This window comes from Pezoporus occidentalis, unplaced genomic scaffold, assembly GCF_034315485.1.
Source record: "Pezoporus occidentalis ecotype Australia unplaced genomic scaffold, CSIRO_AGI_Poc_V1 ctg93, whole genome shotgun sequence".
Taxonomy (NCBI): Eukaryota; Metazoa; Chordata; class Aves; order Psittaciformes; family Psittacidae; genus Pezoporus; species Pezoporus occidentalis.
Genome location: NW_026916294.1, coordinates 8613466 through 8639648, shown reverse-complemented (window position 1 = coordinate 8639648; position 26183 = coordinate 8613466). Strand labels below are relative to the sequence as shown.

The window sequence follows — 26183 nt, the reverse complement described above, 5'->3', positions numbered from 1 at the left end:
GGAGAACAAAATGTGTCTGGCTTTACTGTGAGCAATCAATGGTGCATAGGAGCCTAAAAGAAAACATTGCATTTGGGATCTAATGAAGTGTTTCAATCCATCAGCAAATAAAATCTTTTATTTCAGAGATATGGGATTCATTGCGGTTTGAAACCCAAAGACTTCTGATTTTGTGTTCATTCCCAGACAGAAATGTTTCATATTTGATCCCTAATGCAAAACAATCTGCTTATGCCTAGCTCAAGGCAGGAGAAAGTAAGAGACTATTAAGTTGGAATGCTAAGACAAGCTCTACGTATGCGGATGGATGCTGCCAGGCCCAACCTTACACGGCATTTAAGCACATGGGTCACCTTCAGTTTCTGATCAGCCCATTCAGAGACAGGAGGGAAATGCTGGTCTCCCAGTGGGAGACTAGTGGGAATTTTGCCATTAGTATCCATGAAGTTGGGATGTACCCAACAAGCAAAGACGAGTGACAGCTCACTGTCCTGTCTGGAGGAGACGGTGATACAGCCGATCCCATGCAGACCAGCTCTTGGAAGCTGCACACCTAACCCCAAACATGTCCTCCTCCCTCCCCAGCCTTCCCCACGTATCCCAAAGGACATCTGACCTCTAGCTCCTGGAAATCCTCCTCTTCCTCCACATCATAGGAGAGCGTGTGAATCTTGATGTCATCTACTGAGAGGTCGATGAACTTGCTGTCCGTGTACTCCAGGCTGTCTTTGGTGGGAGAGCGGTCCTCGATGAAGGTAGTTTCACAGCACTCTGAGCTGATGCTCTCGCCCCACGAGCGCAGCACGTTCTCTGAGTAGAGGATGATGTTGGGCCGGTAGTGAGACTCCACTGTCTGCTGCAGCATGTTGGGGTCCAGGAGCTGCTGCACAGGGTCATTCCTGCCGTTCTCCAGGCAGCCCGAAGAGGAAAGACTGCCCGCTCGGTGGGTCTGGTACTGCGGGGTCGGGTACACAGAGACCAGCCCGTCTCGGCTCTCTGCCACCAAGTTCCTTGTATTAATTAATCCATTCCTTTTCCCGGCTTCGGTGATCTTATTGTGCATTAGCACACTGTTCTGCTCCACCACGCCATCCATACTGGGAGGTGTCCGAGGGAGTAGGACGAGTGGCCTTTATTTTCTTGTACCTTAGAGACAGGTCACACTGGGGCAGTGGCTCCCATTTTCCTGGGGAAGAAAGGAAACGGATATCAAGGTGAGGACAAAAACAATGAATCAAGGCACCCAAATCAGTTTGTCTTCTGTACCACTTCAAGAGGTAATGAGTGGAGACTCAATATCAGCCTTCCAGTATCTGAAGGGGGCCTACAAGGATGTCAGAGGGGAAATCCTCAGGGACTGTCGTGATAGGACAAAGGGGAATGGGTTTAACCTGACAGAGGGAGATGGAGATGAGACATTAGGCAGAAATTCTTCCCTGTGAGGGTGCTGAGGCCCTGGCACAGGGTGCCCAGAGAAGCTGTGGCTGCCCCATCCCTGGCAGTGTTCAAGGCTGGGTTGGATGGGGCTCAGTTCCTCCTGAGCTGGCTTGAAAAAAGTTCAAGGCTCCCATGGGACACCAAGCATCCACCCCACTTGAAGCCAGAGAGATTTGGCATGGTCCTGGAATGCCTCAGGAGATAGGAGGGAGCCTGTGCTGTTGCTCAGTCCTGCCATAGATCTAAGCATCCATTTGGCTGGTGGTTACCTGCCATGCATTTAAAGCAGCCTTGTAAACCAATCTTGCAGGTTCTGAGTGACACTTTTCCCTTGGGATGGAGGAAAAAAAAACATCCAAACTGAGGCAAGGAAAAGACAGGGACCATCCTTGCCGCACAGAGCTCCTCCAGCAATAGGGCAAAGCATTGCTGAAGACATCCTCTCCGGAGTCCCGCATAGCAGTGCAGCTTGCATGCCTTGGGGAAGGTCAGCAGAGAGAGATGCGGATGGCAGCAAGCAATCAAGGAAAATTGTTTAACCCTACAGTTGTTCCTGGCTGTAGTTACCAGAATCTGACCCGATGTTCTTGGCTCTGCAAGTGTATTGCTTAATGATAAAGAGCGGGTGAGACTTTCATGCCGCTTCATTGTAACATCTTAACAGGAGAAAAGAAAAGGAAATAAAATAAGGTGGCATTGATTTTTCCTTTCCAGGTGAAATTCCCAAGTGCCTGCCCATTAGGTTTAAATCAATAGCACCTTGATTGCCAGTGCATTCTGATGCATAGCTCTAACAAGGTCAATTGCTGTCTAGGGAAACGGAGAAACTGTTGAGGTACCCAGAGATCCTTCATCAATATAAAGGCAGGATTAAGAGCATTGTCAGCCACAAATGAAATTTCACGTCCCCAGGGATAAAAGAGAACCTCCCCTGGGATTTTCTCTTCTCAGTCACTGGCTGAAGGGATTTAAATCAGATTTCCAAGGCCTTTGTAACCAGCTGCTACCTTGGTGCTGGTGGGAGAATTAGACTCAAAGGCTGGAGTTCATTTCACCCACTGCAGACACCCAAAGTGCTTCTTGGGGGAAAGTAATTGCAAGGTGAACAGGACTGGTGGGCTCAGTTTCTCTCTGGAGCAACAATACCCATGTGATATACAGGGTGGGGGCTCTCAGCTTAGTACCAACCTTCAGATGAGTGAAGCCAGGTGAAATGAGTCCCCTGTGTTCAGATGGAGGACAACGGAACGTGGCCATGAGTGATGCTCAGGGGCCAAAGGTAGCACGTGCTTATGCAGTGGCTCAGAGCCTGTATCCTGCCTTCAGGGACTCCCTGGAGGTGGATTCAGCCACCATCCTTTCAGCAAGGGCTCTCACTGACCTGACCCAGGCCAGGTTCACATGTCTGCATTAAGATTGCCCAAGTTTCCAGGTCAAACTGCAGCCCAAAGGATGGAGCAGGTAACCTCCCATAGACCACCTGGGGGAACTGGAGGATGCCTTCCCTGCAGGGAGCCAACACTCAAAGCCAAAAGAGACACTCTCATTACCTAGGACAGCAGTGAGGTTTCAGAATGATGCTGACAGGAAAACGAAACTCATCAGAGACCTTTAAATAAGAGATCTGTTCAGTCCGCTCTGAGATGCAGGGTTAATTTAACGGGTTTGAGCCAGGTTTCATTTGTCCTTGCACAGTTTGGGTTTTTCCCCATAAACCACTCACTAGTACCCAGGCTGACCAGAAATAATTCTGCATTTCAGACTCGAGGCTGGAACCAGAAAGGAAAACCAAATTCAAGCTACTGATAAATATATCAAAGTTCACTCTAATTTCTGCCTTGGGATTAGACATTTATACCCAGGTCTCTGGCATTAAAAGTGAAGCCATTAGTTACTATAACCTTCATTCTTTCCTATTTCTTGCATTTCTTTTCCCCCTCTCTTTCTTATTTCAATAAGAAGTTGCAACCAGTGCCAAGATACTCAGTCTGCAATGCTGTGCTTTATTAAGCTATCACTTGCGCTACAGCAGAGCCCAGCTACAGTAGCTGCAGTGAGAGCTACGCTCGGCTGGGTGCTCTGCAGCCTCCTGCTATGATGACAGGGGCTGACAAACTAATTAAGCAAAGGGTGTGAGGCAGGTAAATGCAAGCTGGAGAGAGGGCAAGGAGTGAAGAGCTGAACACTGTGCCCCAGCCCGACAAGGAGCAGAAGCCAGCTTTGCTACTGCCTTCCATCCCCAAACTCCTTTGCTCTCCTGTGACCTGGCAGGATGCTGTGGTCCTCCTGCCTCCACGGGGCTCTCCCCTTTACACAGCTGTAGCACAGCCTCAGAGTGCTTCAGCCTCTTGCAAACCCCTGCCAGGTACCAGAAGTCCTGTATGAACAAGTAATTCAGTTACCTCTGAAATACCAGGCTACAGCTGAAACACCCCAGCCCTTCCCTCATGACAGACCAGGACATTCATCCAGACAGACCAAACATCATCAGGTTTATTGGTAGGGAAACTTGGATACGATGGCAAGCTATGGTGAGGCTGAAGGCATGGTCCCCATCCACTATCAAGGCTTACGGCCATACCCACTGCCTTGCCCTGCAGTTCTTGCAGAGCATCAGCCAGGAGAAAGGGCTCAAAGAGCTCATGTATCTCTGCATGGGATCCTGGATATCAGCAGAAATCCTCTCCCCATGAAGACAGTCAAGCATTGGAAAAGGTTGCCCAGGAAGGCTGTGCAGTCTCCATCCCTGGAGGTTTTTAAGACCCAACTGGATAAAGCTCTGAGCAACCTGGTATGACCTCATAGTTAACCCTGTTTTAACCATGAGACTGGACTAGAAACTGTGTGAGGTTCCTTCAGCTTGAGTTACGATCCTATGATCCAACTCCCTCTGCTTCAAAGTGATTCCCACTGTCTTCCGTGCTCCCAAGAAGACGTTTGCTGCTCCCACATCCTTCTGCCAACCCCTCAACGACTCAAAACCTAACAACACCAGCATGGCCAGAAGGAACAACAACCACCTTTTGCAGGGCTGTGCCATGAGCAGGAACTGGAGCAGCCTCACAAATCCCAGATCCACTAGGGTTGGTGCTGGTTCCCTCATAGAAACCAGAAGGGAGAAAGCCTCTTGAAGAGCAGACAAGCCAAATGGTGAGAGCTGCAGCCTGATGAAGGGTTGGAGGATGCAGGTTTCCTGGTGCAAGCTTTCAGTTATAAGGGATAATACAATTAACTTCATCATGGTTTAAGGTATTCCAAATACCTGGAAATTGCAACAACACATATGGACCTTTTAATTGAGAGAAGCCTTCATGCAATGCATAGGTTTGGAGAGCTGATTACAAAGTGAAATATTTAAGGAAAGGAGGCGGGGGGGAATCCCTTTCCCACTTGTATTTTTCTTCTTTGTTTTAGCTGGGCTTATTAAAGTGGTTTTGGTTTAAGAGAACGTTGCTATTTCAGCAGCTGAAATTCCTTTTGACCTATTAAGTAAACTACAGGGAGTTTTGTAAGGCAATGCAACTAGCTCACACTGGGAGAATTAGGAATGCATGCATTAGTGATAGCTAAATGTTTACTTGCTAAGAGTGGAAGCAAGAAGACCTCCATGATATTTTAGCATTACCAACATGCAGCAAATCCACTGTGAGATACGGGCCTGTCCTGCCCTGAAAGGAGGCACTCAAGAGTGCAGTGAAGTGGCCAAGGTCACATCAGACACAGTAGCGGAGATGGAAATAAAATCCAGGTCCCCTGATTGCCTGTCCAGAGGTGTATTTAAATGTGGAAACAATTACCATATGCATATTAGTTCTGTCTGAATAATTGATTGCTTGATTCAGTAGCTGAACCAAAGAATGGGGGAGGAGAAAGGAGGAATTACCTTGTGTTGACTTAAAACATTATCCCTGCAACAAAATATTTCCTTTTGAGCAGATGGAAGCGTCTCGCCTGAGCCAAAATTAAATGTGGAGTTTCATATATTTATTTTTAATTGAACAAACTGGGGCTTAGTTCAGTTTTCCTCCAGTTGCCTCCGAGGAAAACCTGACACGTTCTGGCTTTTCTAGCAGTCCTCCTTCCTGACTGTTCCGAGAGCCTCAACTCTTGGTTGAGTTCAGTCCAAATTCACCACTTGTATTGTCCGATGACAAAACTGCACTTTCCAGGTCACAAATAACTGCCCTGACTAACAACACCTGACTGTCATGTAAATAGCCCTAGCCCTAACTGCATCTCCACATCAGCAGTGCCTTTTGAGCCTAACACACTCTCTCCTGCCTTCTCCTTCTCTCCTGGCTGCAGATATAGACCTTCCGCTCTGAGCCTGGCTGTCCAGTAGCACACGCAGCACAGGATGCTATCACACCAGCCTGTATCTGTGGTTCAGCACTGTGGTTCAGAGGGTCCCCAATACCACTGAACAGGACCATTTGAGAACCCCAGATGTATTCAGCCTCATCATACCCCTCTGAGCCCCACCTCCATTGCAGACTGGAGAGACGGAGTAACAAGCAGTGATTCTTGCTTCATAAAGACCTATCTTTCCTAACAGAAGGCTAAGCTGACCTTCATTCTCCCTTCATCCATCCCAGAAAGCTGTTCCGTAAAACTCTCTTGATTATGTCCAGCACATTAAAACTAACCTTCGGGAGATAATAAAGAGAGAGACACATAATGAAGTAGCTCAGGTCACTACCTTCAGCAGCATGGTCAGGCTGAAGGCTCTTTTGTCAGCTTGAGGAGCAGAAAATTGTGCTGCCTTTCACTTTTGAAGCAAGCAAATACAGCTGTGCTCTGGGGTGTATAATTGCATCCTTAATTGCTGAGTGTCTTCATGAGAAAAACTTCTTCCTAAGTGAGCTCCTCAGTCTTCTTGGTCCCTATGCCACAGAGTCTGGATTAGTTGCTGAGGGTCAATCTAGATTTAAGGATCTGGGAAAGACTAAGCTACCACCAAACCCCTCTGCCTAGTTTTAGTATTGCAACAGAATTAATATTTCCAGCTCAGAAGAAGCTACCTGATGCTCTGCCCTGTAGGAGTCTGCAGCAAGCCAAAGTCCCTCCTGTACACAGCAGAGCAACTAAATAAACCTCGAGATGCTCACCCACGAGTATCAACATTACAGCATCACCCGGGCCTCTTGGTCTGCCTGCACCAACTCCAGCACTTCCCTTTGACACAAAATCCCTGTTTAACTGTGTCTTTAGCCAGGCTGGCCCACAGACAGCAGCACCCAGATGTGGCTCTAGGGCTAAACTCACTCAGGTCTCATTCCTGATGGGCAGCCAAGCACCCGCACAGCCCAGTTCTTGCGTACACCCAGCTCATCTGGCTCTACTCGCACTCCCACGTTGCATGCGAAAAGCAAAGCAGGACAACACGCCAGCCTCACACTTGTGCTGCCTGTAACACACCAATACTATGCTCTAGGCTGGGATTTGAGGTGTTCCCGAAGCAGGAGTGGTAAATAAAGAGAGGACAGAACAGGAGCACAGCCTGGTGGTGAAGGCTCGGTGCAGAATGAAGGTTCCCATTACCTCCTGCCCTGAGCAAAGCACCCCAGGGCTGTCAGTCACTTTCCTAGAAGAAGGCTTCTGTAATAGTGTGAAATTGCCAGTGCCAGTTTATCAGGGCGAGGATGATTTGATTAAGCAGCCACTGCTGGGGCAATAAAATCGGCCTTGCTTCATCAGGCTCCAGAAGAATTGCAGAGCCAGGAATACGCTGTGGGACACAAGCTTCACGGGGTGATTCAGATGTAGCCAGACTGGTAGCTGGAGGCAGCCAGGGTAGGCAGGGAAACACTGAAAAGTAGCATCAGTGGGTGTAGATTGACCTTTACAGACCTTTTTTAATCCCATACTCATCCCTCCCTGCAGAAATCAGAGCTGAAAGGAATAATGGGGCCCATTAGACTTGGGGCATTACCAGAGCCTGAAGAAAAATCCCATAACCTCCTCCCTCTGGGAGGAGAACAACTATGGGACCAAGATGATTTCTATATGGGAGGCATGGGCATCTGGCTGGCTGCAGATCAGCTCCCCATTGCCTCCACGCTCTTGCAAGCCATGTGCAGTGGGGAGAAGGGATATGGTTTTGTTACAGTGAGCACACGAATAGGAGCTGGAAGGCTTTAATTATGCCATGATTGTCTTCCAAGCAAATTATCCATTCACAAGCTCCGTTTCAGAGCTCTTCGTTCTCCCTGGGGATTTTTAAGGGGTCCAAGCTCTCAACTCAAGCACATAAACCCCATTAAAGCACTGCTCGAATGATGCCAACTTGATGTGAACCATCAGTTCATTCATCCCGTGCCTCATTGAACTAAAGCCTTAAAGCTTAAGAACAGAAATGCTTCACAGCATGGATTTGGATGGATGGTTAAGAGAGAACTTCACACATTCAGGTTGTATATAGACGCATACACAGGAATACACATCTAGAAGAATGCTGGGTATAAACTGTGCTAACAGCGTGCTAATGACTCACACCTCGCATGTTCTGCACCTCTGTTTTGACATTCAGTCTTTGCTGGTGCAAGGAAAATAACCAGAGTTTGCCACTCTCTCCATGCGATGACACCAAACTCGAAGCACAACATCTTTCGATTCTTAGGTGCGGTAAGTTGCACCATTCTACCCAAATCCTCAGAGTCACACCTGATGAGGAGCATTTTGCTGTCATCTCTTTGCTCAAAGTAGTTTCCAACTTTTACTAGGGAAAGAGCGTTGAGAAACCTTTGATTTGATAACCAGGGGATGTGCCTTCAGACACCAGCAGATGCTCACACACACACAGGCACTATTCACACTTGTCAAAGCAAAGCCACTGAACATGCAGAGTAATTTCCTCCTGTTTAAACCTCTGCAGTTCTTTCCCACTTTTTCCCAATGGCCCTGTACAAACAATAACCTGCAAGGAGTCGAATCCCCAAAGCGAAGAAAACATTCGGAAGTCCCAGTGTGTTGTCTGCAATCTTAATAACCACATAGGCAGTATTAAAAACTCTCCTGAGCAGAAGGATTTGTAGCTGTCTGCGGAGAGGAATTCACAGTAAAGACCAAAACCTCTTATCCAACTATGTTGCACCATCGCTCCAACACTATCCTCAGAATCCAAAGTACTTTGAATTCACAAAGCAGCCTTCCTCAAGTTAAATGCATAGTGGTGGTGGCCATCTACACCAGTACTGCATTGCATCTGCATTTGTACAACGAAGAGCGTCCCTGTGCCTGTGAGACTGATTCCAGCACCAGTGGTGGGAGACATCTGCTCTGCCACTTAATAAAAGGGGACTTCATTTAATTCCTACAAATGCATTTCTCCTATGTCCAGCCTGGCGTAACCTGTAGTTACCAGGATGCCAACAAAGTGTCACCTTGGCCAGTAAAATCAAAAGTGGCTTATTCTTTGGGGTAAGATAATTGGAAACTAATCTGGAGAGCATCTAAATGCAGCTACTTTGAAGATGATAGCTCATTAACTATAATTAAGAGCAAGTCATTTAAATACATGAATGTAGAAAAGTGCATTCTCTGCTCTGACTGCACTAATCCCCCTGAAAGTACCAGCTAACTGGGTTTAAGAATATCAAAGCATCTTTTAATTGTTGTTAATGCCCTGTTTACGAGGGATTAATGCCTAATTATTTGTGATTTGAATATTTAAGCTCCCTGGAAAGTTTAGGGTGTTTTTTTTTATTTTGGCTTCATTCTCTCTCATTACACACTGAGGCTGCAGCCTCTTGGCTCCAGCTGTTTTGAAGACACAGCTCAACAGACTGCTCTCCAGAGGAACTCCTGCCACTGCTGCTCTTATGGGGGGACAAAACCTACCACGACCACCACCACTCCAGCACAGAGCATTGCACCTCTCCTCAGCACACTCTGGACCAGCAAGGGCTGCCAGTCCTCTTCCAGGAAGCCTTGCACTCCTGAAGTGCTGGTTCCAGAAAGGTCTCAATGCACTTGCCAGCCTCTTCCGACTGAATCATAGAATCAACCAGGTTGGAAAAGACCCTCAAGCTCATCCAGTCCAACCATGACCCAGCACTGCCAACGCCGCCACTAACCCACGGCACTGAGGACCTCTTCTGCACCGTTTGTGAACACTTCCAGGGATGGTGACTCCACCACTGCCCTGGGCAGCCTGTTCCAATGCCTGACTGCCCTTTGGGGAAGAAATTGTTCCTCATCTCCTGTCTAAACTTCCCCTGATGCAGCTTGAGGCTGTTTCCCCTTGTCTTATCCCTTGTTCCCTGGGAGCAGAGCCCAGCCACCTCCTGGCTCCATCCTCCTTTCAGGTAATTGTAGAGAGAGATAAGGTCCCCCCTGAGCCTCCTCTTTCCCAGACTAAAGGTTATTCTTGATCTTATGAAGGGTTCTCCTTGATCCCTTATGGGATGCTTTAGGAGGATGGGGCAGCCATGGGGGACCTACCCAAGGTCACCCCTCTCAGCACCTGAGTAGCAGAGACCACTCCTGCCTCTTCACCTGAACCATCGCTCTCTCTAACTTGGCTGTCACTGCCAGCAAACTAAAGGATGGGAAGGAAAAGAAATTCAACGCGGCGCCTCTTGAGCAGGGACAGGGCAGCGCAGCCCCTCTTCCCCTTCCCAGCCCAGGGTCTACCCTGCACAGGCAGGGTACAGGGTGCTGGCAGGGAAAGGTGCTCTGCCCCCATGATCTGGAGGGGTTCCTCCTGGCCAAGGGAAGGGAAAAGGAGCACCCCACGCACACCTTCCCTTCCAGCGCTCCCAATACAAACCTTGCCACTGGAAAAGCCGGATCCCTCCTTCATTGACACCACCACCCCCCCCCCCCCAAACCCCGGGCATAGACCGGGCGTGTACGGCACCGAAACAGCACCGCGGCGGGTGTCCCCCCGACTGGGGCAGGATCCCTGCGGCCCCGGGGTGGCCCCAAACCCCCGCGGCTGCCCACCGGGAGCCCTGGTCCGGAGGATGGGGATGGAGAGGGTTGGTGCATCGCTCCCCAGAGGGAATGGGGTGGAATGAGAGGGAATGGAATGGGATGGGATGGGAAAAGGGGGTGTCGCTCACCTGCAAGGTGACCCGCAGCGCGGTGCTCCCTCGCTCCCTCCCTCCCATCCGCCGGGGGCTGCAGGAGGGGCTGCCGGGGGGAACCGGCTCAGCGCCCGGCCGGGGACATCGGCACCATCCCGACAGGCGGGAACCGGGACCGGAGGCTGGAGACCGGGGACCAGGCAGGGCTAGCGGGCTGCGGGGCTGCACCGCCGGGCTGCACTGTGCGCTTAACTCCCGGGGAGGAGGAGGAAGGGGAGGAGGAAAGGAGGAGAACCAGCCCTGCGTGGCAGCGCGGCCAACTTTCCTCCTGCAGCAGGAGCAGCATCACATCCCTCGCTGCTTATCCCCCCCTCCCCCGGCAAAATCTCCTCCTCCTCCTCCCCGGCCCTTCCTCCCAGCCGGGGGACCGGGGTGTCTCCGCTCAGCGCCCACTCCGGGGGTATCGGCTGCCCCCCACTCCTTGCTCTGCCAACGAGGCTCCCGCAGTCACGCAGTCACCTATGTGCTGGCAGCTGCCTGTGTTGCTGGGGGATGCACCAGCTCCCCGAGGCGATGGGGAGCTCCAGCAGGTCTGAGGAACTTTGCGTGCTTAATTTCTCAAGTGAGAGCGTGCCAGGCTGTGTGCTGCAGCACTGGGGAGGGGAGGAAGGGGGGTGTTCCCTTGTCTTCCTAACCTGTGCGTAATGCGGGTGAGCTTGGCTCGTTCATCCCCCTTCCCATCCCCAACAGTCCTGCTAGCCAAGTCATTGCCTAAAAGCTTCTCTGACACTTCTTTCTAGATGCTTCAACATCTACGGCTCAAAACGCTGCTGGAATATTACATGCCTGGTTTAGAGCACTGCTTGCCTTGGCCACTGCAGGTAGAGAGACACGAGGCCTTTTTATAGAATCCCAGACTTGTTTGGGTTGGAAGGAATCTTAAAGTTCATCCCATTCCAACCCCCTGCCACAGGCAGGGACACCTTCCACTAAACCAGGTTGCTGCAAGCCCCTGTGTCCAACCTGGCCTTGAACACTGCCAGGGATGGGGCAGCCACAGCTTCTCTGGGCACCCTGTGCCAGGGCCTCAGCACCCTCACAGGGAAGAATTTCTGCCCAATGTCTCATCTCAATCTGCCCCTCTTTTTGCCTTTGCCTCTCTCCCCGAGTTAAGACTGATTTCTCTCCCTGCATATTGCTGGTTGTTATCCATAATCCCGAAATAACCCCTGCCAAACGTGTGCTGAAGGAGAATGTTCAAGATTTAAACCACACATGAACTAACTTGAACCTGTCTTGGGGATTTTCTGCTCTTTCCCCTGTTTACCAACATTTCAGTTCTCTCCCGAACTCCAACTTCCAGCCTATCCGAGCGGTGCTCAGAAAAGATTTTTCTCTCCATCTAAATATCTGGTTCATTTTTGCTCCAGTCTTCAGGCAGGGTTTGTGTCTTAGAGAAAACAGTCTCTTTCTTAGTATAATAGGCACTGGGAGAGAATAAATACATAATCAGATGAAAAAATAACCCCAAATTATGATCACCCTGATTCTCCAAAGTGCTTTTCACCTCTCCTTCCTTGGGAATAGAAGCCTGTAAACCACAGTCATTATGCTTTTACCGAGTAACACTTTGAGGAAAAAGGCTGGCTTTCTGTTCTGCTTGTAAAGGAACACAACTGTAGGGGGGGCAGCTTCAACCAGATGACTTTGAGCTGCTACAGTGCAGCTACTTACGGCCAAGCACCAGAGATACCAGCTGGCTTGGATGGATGGTAGATTCCTGGCAAAATAGCTTTAGTGACCACAAGTATTTGTGGGACAGGAGGAAATGGGGCAACATTTCCAAAAGGATCTGTTAGATTATTTGTTGTTTTTGTTTTCTTGGAATTAGAAGCAAACAACAGCAAAAACACAGCAGGGAGGAGATTTCTGCGGCATCAATCAAGTTTTCTGGCTTCCAGGCAGCCACATCCTGTGATCCTGTTTGTTTTCTTCTGACTCTTCCCAAACAAAGTGTTTTCCGTGCTGTTACCAAGGGGAGGTTCAGTGACATCAGGAAAATACCGATTTTCTCTAATGCCATTTCTCCACCTTTTCCATTCTTGCACCAAACTCGATCATGTTCTTCATTCAGACCATGAAGACCACTGGCCTTTGTGTCCATGAGGAAACCAGGCCTCATTTGGTTGAGTTCTGCAGCAGAACCAAGACCATCCCAGTGGAGCAATCCCAACCCAACACCTGCAGCGGCTGGCACTGTTGCTCCAGACCTTCACCCTTTTTAGTTGCCAACCTCTTCTCTTGCTGAAAACCTCCCAAAAAGGAGCTTACCGGTGCTCTGACTAGTGTTAATTGTGCCACTTCCCTAAGCCTGGCGTAAACTGGCCTATTCCTGATGCTGGGAAACTAATGACTACCCCTGATTTGATTGTCCACCTTGTACCCTGCTGATTTTTGGAGAGAGATTTCTAAAAGACCAATAGAATGGGACTTGTGGCAAGGTGAATTGCAGCAGATTAGTTTGTGATTTGGGGTTTCTCCAGCAGCGTCACCGAGAGTTCTATTCAACACCATGTAAACATGCACAGTGTATCCTTAATGCGTTGTGCCAACACATTTCACAGCTAACTGGGTGGGAAGGAACTGGGGAGATTCATGCTATGTGTCTAGCAATGGTCGCTAGCAGTTGCTAGACACAATCTTTAGAATCTTGGGTGGCATGGTTTAGTGTGAGGTCCCCCTGACCATGGCAGGAGGGTTGGAACTGGATGATCTCAAGGTCCTTTCCAACCCTGACTATTCTATGATTCTAATCTTTCCAATTCTAAAGGCGATTTTCATACCTCTGGGGTGATGCAGATGTACCTCACTAGGAAAGGTTGTGTGACAGAGAGCACTGCAGTGACAGAGAGAAGCATGAAGAAGTGTTGGGAAGGGCAAGGCAGGGGAGGAGGAGAAGTCTACCTCCCTTGGGCCTGATGGCTGCTGGAGGCTCACTTGAGCTGCTTGCTATTCTAAGTTTATGCCAGCAACCTGCTAGGACAAAGTACATAGCAATCAGGGACCTCTTCTTGCTTTATGAACTGGGATATGAGCAGTTGCTCCCCAGGGCTTCCAAACAGGGCTTGGTTGTGGCCTGAGCTCCAGAGAAGCTGCTGTTCAAAGATCTGGTGAATAATAAGAACAAGATTAATCCTTGCAAAGAGGAAGAGTGGAAGGGAAGGCTGCTTAGAGCATAGGAAGAGATGGGAGGGATGAAGGGCAGCCTAAAGTTGGCTTGGGAGTCTCCATGGGTCCTGCTATCTGCGAGGGGCTAGAGATCTGGGGGTCATCAAGGCAGGATGTAAAGAGGAAATGCCGGCTGGAAACAGAAATTACCAGAGATGTACAAACAACTGTTCCTGTAACTCTGGGTTTGGCAGAGGTTAAGGAAAGGGTGAGCCTTTGCAGGTGTATAATGTTATATCTCCAGGGAAAAGCATTTCACAGCTGGCTGTTCTGACTGGGGCTGTTACAATGACTTGCCCTGACCAAGCATTTGACCACTGGCCTCAGTGTAACTACCCTAAGTCACAGCACCTGGCTGGAGAGTCACACAGACCCCATTGACTGCCTGCTTTTTGCTCCTCTGGATGCTCTGCAGGACCATTAGCAGTCATTCTGTGAGAGCTCTTGGAGACAGAGCTGCTCTGAAAGCCTCCTGGCCAAAACCCCCTGGGAGGCATCACAATGTGGAAGCAGGAAAGAGTCCCTGTCTGGAAACCACATGTGAAACGCTGCAGGAAGAGAGGATGAGCTTTGCGGTAGCTATGAGGATTTGGGGAGCATCCTTTGCTGGTACATCTGCTGATGGACTAAAACACTCACGGGAGCTGGTGGGAGCAAAGCTAGGCTGTGGTCCTCAGCTGTGCAAACAAAGTCTGAGGGTCCCAGTGGAGTATATGCTCTTCCAGTTTCCAGGGCACCCTGACCGGGAAAACGGAAAGACAGCGACCTGCAAGTGCATCCCTGGGCTCTAGGAAGAGCAGCAGCACCACCTATCACCAGAGAAGGAAGAAGGAGAGAGGATGGACCAAGTGCTGCTCCTTCTCACTGCTCCCAGCACAAGATCGAAGCCCAGACCTTTTAGATTACCAAAGAAGTTTCCTTCTTCCAGCAGAAGAACCTGGGTTACATCTTTCCCTGCAAGCTTTCTGCTAAAGGCTCCTGCCGGCTCTGGGGATGGCTCCTTGTTTATGCAGCATCCTTCACTGCAGAGGAAACAAAACGCCACTTAATACCTCTAAAGCAACAGCTGGGTGGTTGACTGTCCCCTGCGGTCCTCTTTAGTCAGCCAAAAATCCTGGCACCATAGGTACCGGTGTGGCCTGAGCCACGTTTCGCTTGATGATAATTCAGAGCGATGGTACAGAGCAAGCGGGAAGTAGCCCAAAATCTGTAACCTCTTCCTGCCAAAGGCAAGAAGAATCTTTCCATTTAATTGGATTAGACCCCGAAGGCATAGCCAGGAGTGCTTTTAGCTTTCTGGGAAAGAAAAAAGGATTAGCCGAGATGGCTGAGCTGAACTTTGTGTTGATTTGCTTGCTGGTAGCTCTTTATATTCTATATATTTCATAATAATGAAAATGCTTGACTTAACCATTTTTATGTCTTATTCTGTATTCATGGCAGATTGAAAATATATATATATTCCTTTTTTTTTTGGCTGGGTGAACCATGTAGCTTAGCTCAAAATAAAGTGTTTAATTGCTTTGAACTCTTCTTTACTCTTATAAACTGGATATGGATGCTTACATGCAAAAGCAAGAATCTATATGCAGTCACTGCCCCTCTGCCCAACCTGCACCAAGAAAGCATGGCTGTGAGATATCCTCTGCTAGGAGGATGAAGTAAACAGGGTGTAGGACTTTACAGCTGGTACTAGATTAACTTGGAAGGACCTGCTAGCAAAAGTGAGACAGGAGCATCTTTTTCCATACACAGGTCCTCATCCCAGTCTCTGGAAGGGGTTGTCTGTACCTCCCTTGCTCTAGATGAGTTACATGAACTGAGATCAAGTGACCCAGTTTTTCATGTGTCCAGGAGCTGAGAGACTCAGAAGTTAAGAAGAAAAAAATCCCATTGCTCTTATTTTGCCATCTGTGCCTCGTCTCCCTGCATGCAGCTCTCAGGTTTGAACTTCCTGGGATGCTTCCAGAAAGCCTTACAGCAAGGGCTGGCACCGATGCTTCTCTATTCATAAGGCAGCTCCTTGACCAGTATGGACAGCTCCAAGGGAGAGGGAGCTGTATCATTTCTGTGCTGCCTTGCATTGCTGGCCTTCTGAGGTAGCCAGGAAAGGCATAGGTTAGTGCTAATTGAGATGTGGCCATCTGTCAGACAGGAAACATGCCAAGGCCACCTTGTGATTATTTTATAAGGGAAGGAACCCGTCATTGGTGGCAATATTTAGGTGCTACAGACCTTGAACAGACTCAGACAATCTGAGATGATAAAGGTTCCCTTTGGATACGTTAGGGATCTCCTGAGCTGTTTCACTTTAAGTGCCTTTCATCCATTGTGAAACTGCAGCAGAACTGCTTTAAGTCAAATGCTTCTTTGCAGCTGAGTGCCATGAAAATTGAACTGTTATCTGTGTTAGAGTATTTCTCAGGCTCCCAGTATGTAGGGACATGTATATAAACATGGTAAGAGAAAGTCCTTTCCCCAAAGATCTGATACTTAACTAGCCAGGACAGGAAAAGTGGGGAGTAGAGGAAAGCATCTAGTCCCACTGAAGGCCTCGGACATAGATTTGGGCATGTTGATGCCTGACTAGGCAGACATTAAGGTAAATTAAACAAATTGCAGGTTGTCACATTGGGCTGATTCAGCCCCTTAAAAAGAGATGAATCCCTCTGTCATATGATGTCAACGGACTTGGCACGAGGCATCTGGAAGAGCTGCGCCTCTTTGGAGCAGTGGCTGGAGGGAGGAGGATGCCCCAGTGTTTAGGGAGCTGGTTAAGCCCTATGAGTTTGATTTCCACTTTGGCAACTATGATTTAAGGAGAGTGCCAGGCTCTTTTCTTGCTGCCTGCAGCCTACATAGCCTGGGTGAAGCCTCAAAGCTTAGAAGCCTCAAGAGCATCTGTGCATGAAGGACACGATGGTTTCCAAATCCTCCATCATTGTAAAGATTTAAACTAGTTGGTGCCTGTACTGGAACACCAGGAGAGTGCTCTGCGGCTGGCAAGAAACTAATGAAAAAGCCTTTTCCTTTCTGCACTAACAGACCATGAAAATAAAGAGAAGTTCAGATTCCCAACTCCAGTCTCCTGCTGCAGCTCCCGTGGCAAGGATGCAGTCCCACTGCTCCTCAGGGTGTCTGCCAAGAGCTTGAAGAGGATGTGTCCTGTAAAGACATGTAGGCAGATGACAGGACCTGGTCTCAGGCTTGGCTACCTGGACAGACCACAGGCAAGGAGAGAACATGCTGTACATAAGGAATAATGGAATGAGAAGCTGATGGAAGTTATGGATAGCTCCATGAGAAACAATTGCCTTTCACAGGCAGGGAGAAAGAAGCTGATACGAAAAGTTGTGGAAGGGCAAACTGGAGGGGACAGACCAAAATGATAGGACATTATGGTTAGTAAGTAACGTAGGTGAGGACTGATAGCTTGAATACTGCTTAATGAATGGTCCCACAAGCATTTCACTAGATTCACTAAAACATTTAATCTGTCTGGCTGATAAATACCTAGTTGCCAGGAATGCTCATTGGATTAACTGATGCCACCTTAGAATGCAGAGGGGAACATAAATTTGTCTTTCTTATTAATTTCTATGTGCTTACCTGCCTTTTATATATGATACAGGGCTCTTCTCCCCTGGAGTAGCTGTCAAAGGGAGAGGAAGGGTTTTTCACAAAGAAAATGTTCTAACAAATATCCGAGGGATGCTCTGGCAATTCCCTGCTTGCCCTGGGCAGTGCAGGAAGCCTTGGAGGTACTAGTTCATATGCTGTGTTCAGACTGCTGTAGCCGTGTCCGTGTGGGTAGCGATGTGTACAGGGAAGCTCTTCAGGAAGTCAAAGACCCCCAGCATTCCAGAGGAAAAAAAGGCAACTTCTTATCTCTTGCCCTTTCTGTCCATGGGAAGAGGTCTGGATCCCAAACTGCTTGCCCTTTTTGTCTTGCTTATCCAGTGCCTCCAGAATCAGATCTCCTTTTTCCCCCACAACAGGGAGGGGATCCCCTATAGCTTATAGTTCTCTGCTGTCTTTTTGTATATTCTTACAGCAAGAAGAGTTTTGAGATCTCTTCTCACAAAAGAGATCTGCAGTGGAAAAGGAAGACATTTTCCATGTAAAGACAATATTAAAGGAAGTCAGGCCCTTGGTGTTCAAGGAAGATCTCCCTGACAGAATCGGTGGAGGATTGTGCTTCCAAATTAATTATATGCTTCTGTCCTTAGCATCTGGGCATAGAATCAAAAGTGATGAGCCAACAAAGCAGCACTGAGATGCTCCAGTGAACAGTCACCATCAATAATGAGAAATACTAGGAGAAGTACTCTTTGAAATTCAAATCACAAGGAGCATCATTTAAAAGGGAACTCAGGAGAAGCAGAAATACCATGCACCACACATTAATTGTCATGCATGTGACAAAATCCTCTGTATTGCTGTTACTTAGCAGCATTAAATGTATTCCCATATTATTAATGCCATACCTGTGATAAAGTAATTAAACTGGCAGCCCATTTCTTCTGAACTAGAGGCCAAGCCTTCAGCTGGAGTAAATCAGAACAGCTCCACTGCGGAGACTTGGATTTACAACAGGTTGGGGAGCTGAGCCATTGCTTCTAAATAGAAGAGCTGAAAACCAAGTCAAAACCATCACCGCTATATGTTGTTTCTTCTGCCCAGAGTAAGGGTAAACAAGGATTAGGTCCCTACTGAGCTGGAACCACTCCCAAAGCACACTGCAAGCAATCTGGAACCTCCTCCCAGCAGATTCAACGAATTAAATTGGGAAGGTTAACTGTTTAATAACATGCTAGTGATTTCTTCCAAATGGGCACACTTAGTCGTGGCTGTATCCTGTTTCTTTCATAAGCAGACTCATCAGGAATACTCACACATCCGTTTTGCCAGAAACGTTGTATTATGTCTGCAGGAGAAGAGCTGATGGAGAGTTCATCACCCTGCCCTCCCCTTTCAAGCTCTTTAGCCACAGCTGACTTCTGTCCACCTTTCATGCCCCATCCCTGGCAGTGTTCAAGGCCAGGCTGGGCAGAGATTGGAGCAACCTGCTCTAGTGGAAGGTGTCCCTGCCCATGGCAGGGGGTTGGAACTGGATGAGCTTTAGGGCCCCTTCCAACCCAGACCAGTCTGGGATTCTGTGATTCAAGCCTGGCTCCTGATGTGCTCACACTTCTGCAAAAGCAGGAGGACTCCACAGCACCTTTCACATCATTTTTCCAAGTGGCAAGTCTGGCCCCTGGACAGGAGAAGCCTTCAGGGGCATGACTGCAATGATAGCATGGCCCTTTCAGACTGTGGGTGTCCTGATGCCAGACCTGTCATTATTCTCTTAATCTTTTGCTCCTTCATGTAATTCTAAATTCTAATTCTAAAATTTTGCCCTGGATTTGCCTTACATGCATCCACTTCAAAATAGCAGCTTCTTCTCACATTCATGGGGTTAATCGATTGAACATACTATGCATACATAACACAGTACTTTTGACCTCCAAATGTCTGCCTTTTTGGTGCTAGATCACTGACAATCCTTTTCTTTTCCTTTCTTCTCCCATTGACAGGATACCAATACATTATACCAGTTTTTCTGGGCGCTCTGTAAATTTTTCTTTGCTCAGTTAGTGTAGATTCTTTCCTACAAAAGAACTTGTCTCTATTAAACGCTTCTTGCCTGCAAGCAGTTAGTCTACCAGCTTTGTCCACCTCTTCTAATCTACCTGTTCTATAAATTGCTGGAATCACTGAGACAATACAACTCTTCTTTCTTGCATTTCTCTAAGAAAGTATAGCAGGGAGGCAGAGAGAGTTTAAACTTTGGGATTTATGGCAGTCATTGCTTCATAAATAATGGATCATTATCATATAGAAACACTTACTTTTTGGGGGGGGTTTAGTCCAAAAAGCCTCCTTCACTCCAGGGAAGTGCAGAGCTGGGTCCCATAGGGAAAATTTCTACAGCAGATTATGCTGGGCATACAACATACAGAAACCAGCACAGTCTCCTCAAGATGATTGACAGAGCAGAGTTACTGAAGCCAAATAGTCTGTACAACCCAGCTCTAACATCAGTGCTGGTCAGTGGAAACTCCCTGGGATGTGGTAGTGCCGTCACTTCCAGCTCTTGTAATTTCCAGCTACAACACACCTACAGTAAATCAAGTCATTGGCACTTCATGTCAAACAGCTTCACCTGGGGTGGGTTAGCATGGTTGGTGAGATTAGGCTGGTTTTCTTCAGGCAACACCCTATGGCCCACAGCCCTGTCTAACACTACTTTTGAAAAGCATAAAACATAAGGCTTTACATTTCTGCAGAAACCCAATGTATTCTCATTGTTCCCTATGCCAAAAGACTTGGATGCACACCGCAGAGGCTGTGTTTTCAGGTGGTTTATTTAGGGTTTATGTCTTGTCCACTTTTGTTTTCTGTCTGAACACCTCCTCTCCCGTGATTATCATGACTTGATGTCTTTTTGGAGGCACCTAGGAGTTTCGGTGGGGTCATTCTCTGGGACACGCTGAAAACCAAACTGGCTCCTTTTCAGGCCCAGTGAGAAAGGTGGGATGAGAAGGCATTCAAACATCTTGCAAAACATCCTGAGGAAATCCTTGTCTTTCATCCCTGTGAACATCTGAAGCTTCAAGGAAAATGCTCACTGAAAAGGCAAATGTAAAGAGTGCCGAGGCGTTCACACTTCGATGAGCGTGTGCCTTTGGTGTGTGAGAGAGGGTCTTTCTCCTCCCACTGCTGCTTTGCTGCTGGAGAATGTCACGCATTGGCTTCTTCAAACACAGGCTTTTTCAAGTGTCTCAAATACCAGCTGGAGTATGCTCTGAGAATCACTTGCCAGCGCTCCTTGCTGGCAAGGACACAATCCTTCCCTCATTGAGGGCAGGGGAAGAGCAGGATTATGGATTTCTTTCATTCCCTTGGCCGTGGGGGATCTGCAGTTTGCTCTGCAATGATCCTTGAGGGTACTTTTGTTCCAGATGTGCTCATCAAAGAACACAAATTGTTGGCTGCCCGATACAGACAAGGCAGAGGGAGGTACCCACAAGGCCTCTACCACTGGTTAGAACATCTCTTTGGGGTGGTGCTTTTGGTGAGCCTCAGAGATCTGAAAGTAGGGATGGATGCATATAAGTGTGCATCACCCAGAAACAGAGGCTGCTTTCTGATCAATACTTTGTACTGCTCAAGTCTCACTGTCTGGTTTGGTATCTGGGTTAAGTACAGCTGTGCTGGTTTATACCTGGCAAATACTATTAGGAACTTCTGTGTTGTGTCTCCAGCCTAACCCAGTTGGTCCTCTGTCTTGGATTGACATCGGGAGGATAACATCTGATGGATCTTCATGTATGATGCCCAGCTGCAATGTATGTTCTAGATACCTTTCACAGAGAGCTTAGCCATAGCAATCATTCAGAGCCTCTCTGGCAGATATTTGCCCAGGAAACACTGCTTGAGGCTAATATAAGCATTTTGCCAAATGGAACCTCAGTACGTTCTGCCTGACTTTTTCTTGTACACCAACTTTTGAACCTTGGTCTGAGCTCAAGAAGGAGACCAAGGGAGATGCAGCTGTGATCACAAAGCGTGTGTGTGTATTCCAGGTGCTGTGCCAGCTTGACAGAGATATCAATTCATTGGCATCTTTTATGAGATCATACTGACACTGATGATTCTTGGGCTGCTTGATACCTGTTCAAAAACCCAGGCCACAACCATAGGGTCTGCCTAAGTGGAAGATGCACTCTGCCCATGTTCCTGTTGCGATAATGAACCCAAAGCAAATTGCTTTTCCCATCTTGCTCTTGTATTCATGTGAAGGTCCTGCAGCACATGCAGGAGGTTATTTACGCTGCTGCCTTGTGCATTGCCTCTTTGACCATGGAACAGAAAGCAAGTTTCCTGTCTGTGGAGGCAGCATGTAAAGGGCAACTGCGTCCCTGGTGTCTCTCTGCCAATAGCTGTAGGACATACAGCACATGTGGCTGATCAACAGGAGTGAAACTGGATTGTTCTGGGTGGTGTTCACGAGTCAGCAGCAGCTGAATTCTGACCAGGAGAAGCTGGACACTGCTGTCCTGGGAGCAGACATGGCTGTGGCTGGAGGACAGCCACTGCAGCCCGAGAGCAGGGATCTCACAGCATCCCCCTTCCACCCTGCTGGTGTCTCGCCAGATCCCTTGCCTCTCCAAAGCAGCACACAGGCTGTGACTGCGGCTGATTCAACAGCGTAGGCTTGTAGCTCCGCTGAAGCAGTCACCCTCCGTTGTTCAACAAAACTGCAGACTTCTCAGTTCCCCCACTCATGTTCTTTCTCTGTCCCTTATGAATATGATGGGTAACACAGGTCAGTGAGAAGAAGGGGAGACATCTTCAGTAACCTTGCACTGTGGAAACAGACCCTTACTCCCTGCCTTGAGCTGGTTGTGAATCTGTAACATGCTTGATCCATTCTTTCTTGCTGGGTTTTATGTAGTTACATCTTTGTAGTGGGACCTCGCCTACTACATTCTTTAAGAAGCATAGACAGGGTAAGACTGACAGATAGCCAGAGTCCTCCCAAGAACATGAATAGATCTGACGACATTACTTGGAATAGTGACTGTGATTAAGGGAAGAGTGGCAGAAGCATCTCTCGAGTAAGTAGTTTGCGAAACAGCAAAGAAATTCAATGTCAACTGTAAAGAAATGGTAACATGGGAAAGTAATCCATGCAGTATGTGCTACTACCACTCGTGGTGTCCATCATTTCTTACAATCCCAAGTGCTCCATGGAACAGGTTCTCCAAAAGGCAAAGAGAAGCCCAGGGTCAGGCAGCATTATGTCTTCTATCAAACCCCTCTTTTTTTATATAGGGTCTTCTTACACACTTCATGAACAGTGGTAAATGAAATATCCCATCTTAGCACGGCTTGTATTTTCACTAAGTTACTTGTGATCTGACAGCTCCTCCTTTGTTTCTGGTCCTTATTTCTTTCAGAGCACCCAGAGCGCATCAGCTTTGTCAGTATGGTCTGCTCCCGTATCTCACACTCTGCCAATCATATAAAGAATCTCACATTCACAGCCTGTTTCTTGTGGTACCAATAAAAACCCTCTCCATCCTTCCTTTGATAAATTATTCATGGTTTTCCACCTTCTTCTTAATTAAAGAAAAAGGAACGGACAAATTCTCCTTATGACATTCTCTTTTTACCAACAGCTCTTCACTGTGTACCTCATTTGTTGTCTTTCTAATGTATCCCTGCAGCGGGATTATGCTCCTTCACCAAAGTTTTGGCCTGTCAGTTTTCTACTGTTTATACAGTTCTTAAATGTTCCTGTCATATCTTAACCCTGCTGGCTTTTCTCTTCATCTTTCCCAGCAATATGTAACCTGCTCTCACTTGAGGACGTGGTCATTAGCATACACAGCACGGCTGCTGCTGCTGTTATTCTCGTTATTACCATAATGGCTGGGGCTAGAAGAGAGAAGCGGCTTTAGGCACCGTACAAACGCAGACCATCCCTGGCACAAAGAAAAAGCTGCAGCATTGTTCAAAACAAGTCTGAAACCATTCCTGTGTGTGAGTATCCTACCTTCCTTTTAAAAATACTCATTTTTACCCATCAGAAAGCTGCTACCAAATGCCATGTGTTCAGCCCTCAAGTTTTTTTACCAGGGTTGACTGCATTAGCTCTTCATCACCACCTCACTCTGCAGCCAGTTTTAGCGACCACATTCCAGCTACAGCAGGTGAATCCCCACGAGACTTCGCTTGCCAGAGGTTTCCTACGTGCTTTGGGGAATCCAGCCATGTATTAAGTACTGCAATAACAACATACAGGTTCCCAGCTTTTGGAGAAAGCCAGCCTTCATTTCATAATTGTACAGTCCCCTTTGTCCACCCCTTGTGCAAACAGCTAGCTCTGCTAGGCTGGCTTTTGTTTTAACACCATTTTGGTCTTGAGATCGGATCTTCGCCTTGGAAAGGCATTTATTCCCAGCCAGCCACAATAAATCAGGAAGCTGAAGTCATGCACTTGTTCTGCTTGATCCACTGTCAGCAGAGGGACATCGCACCAAACCCCAGTGAGACGGATATAGTTTGCGTTTTGACATCTTGCCAGCACTCATCTGCACAGGAGATCAAAGGCAGTGCCTGAGACACAGAAGCAGCTTGTTAACAATTGGGCTGTGCTCATTAATACTGATTGATTACACTGTTTTCTTCTTAATTCATCCGGAGATTGTCTCTATTGAGCCATCCTATAGAAGCCTGGATGGGCCTCTGTGGCACAGAGGAGCGTGCTTTTGAGCCTTAAATGGTCATATAACTTTGGGCTGGCACCTAGGGCAGATGTGAAAGCGGCATCAACAGGGCTACAGTGTAAGCAATAAAACATGAAATATGAATGGAGTATGATTTCTAAGCTCAAGGGTTAGAGGGTAGAAGTGCAGGAGAGGGCTCCCTTGCTCTCAGGGAGACAGGCACCAGACCAGGATCTTCTGGTCCTTCTGTCAGCAGGAGATTGAGAACTCCATGCCTCCCACATCTTGGCCTCATCCCTGCCTCTGCAACACATCACCCACCTACAGAGCAGGCCAAGGAAGTCTTTAGAGTGTAGAAGCAGGAGAAGAAAAGACAGCTGCAGCCAGCCCAGGAGGGATGCGGGATACCATCGCATCCTAACAGGAGGGCTGAAGAGCTGTATGGGCAGCACACAGCAGTCTCATGCTGAGTTTAGATTGGATATTAGGAAAAATGTCTTCACCAGAAGGGTTGTCAGGCACTGGAACAGGCTGCCCAGGGAAGTGGTGGAGTCATCATCCTTGGAGGTATTTAAAAGATGTGTAGATGTGGCGCTTAGGGACATGGCTTACTGGTGGAGTTGGTAGTGTTAGGTTTACAGTTGGACTTGATGATCTTACAGGTTTTTTCCACCCTAAATGATTCTATGACAGTGGATATTCAGGAAGGTCCCCAGCCTATTCTGTCAACTGCTAAGTCTTCTGGGAGGTTACTGCAGTAGTGCTCTTTGGGTTTATTGTCTTGCATTACAATATTTGACTGATGGAAGAAAGGGAAGGACACCATGGTGGGGAACTTTAGGATGCGGAGTTTTCAAAACCTGGGCTCTGTCCCCGGCTGGGGAGGTGTTATCTGGTCAAGACATTGTTTTTCACATCTTTAAAATGTGATAATACTCCTGGCTGGTAGTCAAAGTCTTAATTCATTAATAGATGGAAGACGCTGTTTTAACACAATGTTATCATCCCTGGAAAAGAAAGAGCTGCTAAAAATAGTGTAGTACATTTTGACAGAGCTTTTGTTATTTTCTTTTAATGTTCAATTTCTTTGAGTTTTGTCTTCTTCCTTCTTAGGAAATCCTAATTAACATTTTCATTTTCATTTCATTACCGGGTCTAGGTTTTGGTACTCTGTAGGCAACCACTTATCATTCAGTCCCCAGATGAGATGAAGGCTTCTTGGTGTGAGGAGCAGTACAGATGCAGAGGGAACCCTGCTTGCAATACCCTGGATGAAAGCAGTATAGGGGAACTGACCCACCTCTACAGTCAGACCAAGTACAGGTAAATAGGAGGCCAGTTTCCTATCCCCTATCACAATGCATATGGTGGAGAAGAGACACAAATGTAGATGCAGACACACTCTCACTTGGGACCTGGCATAGAAACAGCTAAAAGATGCCAGCTGAAACCTATCTATCTGTACTGTAGCTAGAACAAGGGCTGTCTAGGAAATGAACAACCAACTGTAGGGGGTCAACAGAAAACATCATGCTTTGTATCTTGCCTCCAACAGTGCCAGCATTTGGTATTCATGGGAGAGTATGAAGGGGGCAAATATAGAGCTGCACTTCCCCGGTACATTAATTTCATATAAAACTTTTCTAAAGATCTATGTATAAATGTTGCAGTGGGAGAAGAGGTGTTTGGGCTGGAGGAGGAGATGGAGGGGGAACAGGAAAATAAGGGAGGTGAGGAAGATGAATAACAGAAGCAAGAACAGGAGGAGCAGGAGGAACACCGCCACCTTCTGCCATCCTGATTTCCATGTACTTTCTCCCCAGACAGGCTGCTGGTAGGGGCCCTATCTAGCACCTTGCTAACACTGCTTATGTCACTAACAGGCTTGATTGAAGATAATGGGCTTGAGATTTAGGAGGCTGAACATGTGCCCTGGCTCCCCTCCTCTAAGGCGGGGAGGCAAGTCCAGATATCAGTTAAGCCTAAATGAATAAGGCTTGAACAGAGACTCAAGCACTGTACGTCAGCATCAGCGCTTTCCCTGTCATGGGTTTGACGTATTCCCAAGCAGCAGCGTGAAGGAGGAAAAGAGAATTTAGCAGGACAGACAGGGACTACATGGTGCCACTTACCCTTTGGGCATGGCCTCCACTTAATTACAGTGAGGACACAGCCCTAGGGACAACCAGGAGCATAAAGATGATCAGAC

General features: G+C 47.7%; 2 protein-coding genes and 1 long non-coding RNA gene across 6 annotated transcripts in view; 1 reads left to right on the top strand and 2 right to left on the bottom strand.

Annotated features, from left to right (window-relative positions):
- Window positions 1–10836, bottom strand: part of SYNDIG1 (synapse differentiation inducing 1) — a 57062-nt gene extending 46226 nt beyond the window's left edge. For 3 of the 4 annotated variants that reach the window (XR_009962227.1, XR_009962228.1, XM_062605947.1), the window contains exons 1-2: window positions 10503–10836; window positions 617–1186 (exon numbers count right to left, since the gene is read on the bottom strand). Coding sequence is in view for 2 of the 4 variants with exons in the window: in XM_062605947.1 (XP_062461931.1) it covers window positions 617–1096 (480 nt within the window). In the remaining 2 variants the exon portion in view is untranslated. Of the gene's footprint in view, window positions 1–616; window positions 1187–6136; window positions 6300–10502 lie in introns of those variants that run through there. The other variant, XM_062605948.1, reaches the window with a different exon arrangement.
- A 6039-nt stretch (window positions 10837–16875) lies between these two features.
- LOC134157152 (uncharacterized) lies at window positions 16876–19786 on the bottom strand. The gene is made up of 3 exons (XR_009962208.1): window positions 19589–19786; window positions 18182–18326; window positions 16876–17346 (listed from the first exon to the last, which is right to left on the bottom strand). It is a non-coding gene; the product is annotated as an uncharacterized LOC134157152 (long non-coding RNA).
- A 1875-nt stretch (window positions 19787–21661) lies between these two features.
- Window positions 21662–26183, top strand: part of MGME1 (mitochondrial genome maintenance exonuclease 1) — a 208852-nt gene continuing 204330 nt past the window's right edge. The window contains exon 1 of the mRNA XM_062605933.1: window positions 21662–21666. The gene's annotated coding sequence lies outside the window, so the exon portion shown is untranslated. The remainder of the gene's footprint in view (window positions 21667–26183) is intronic.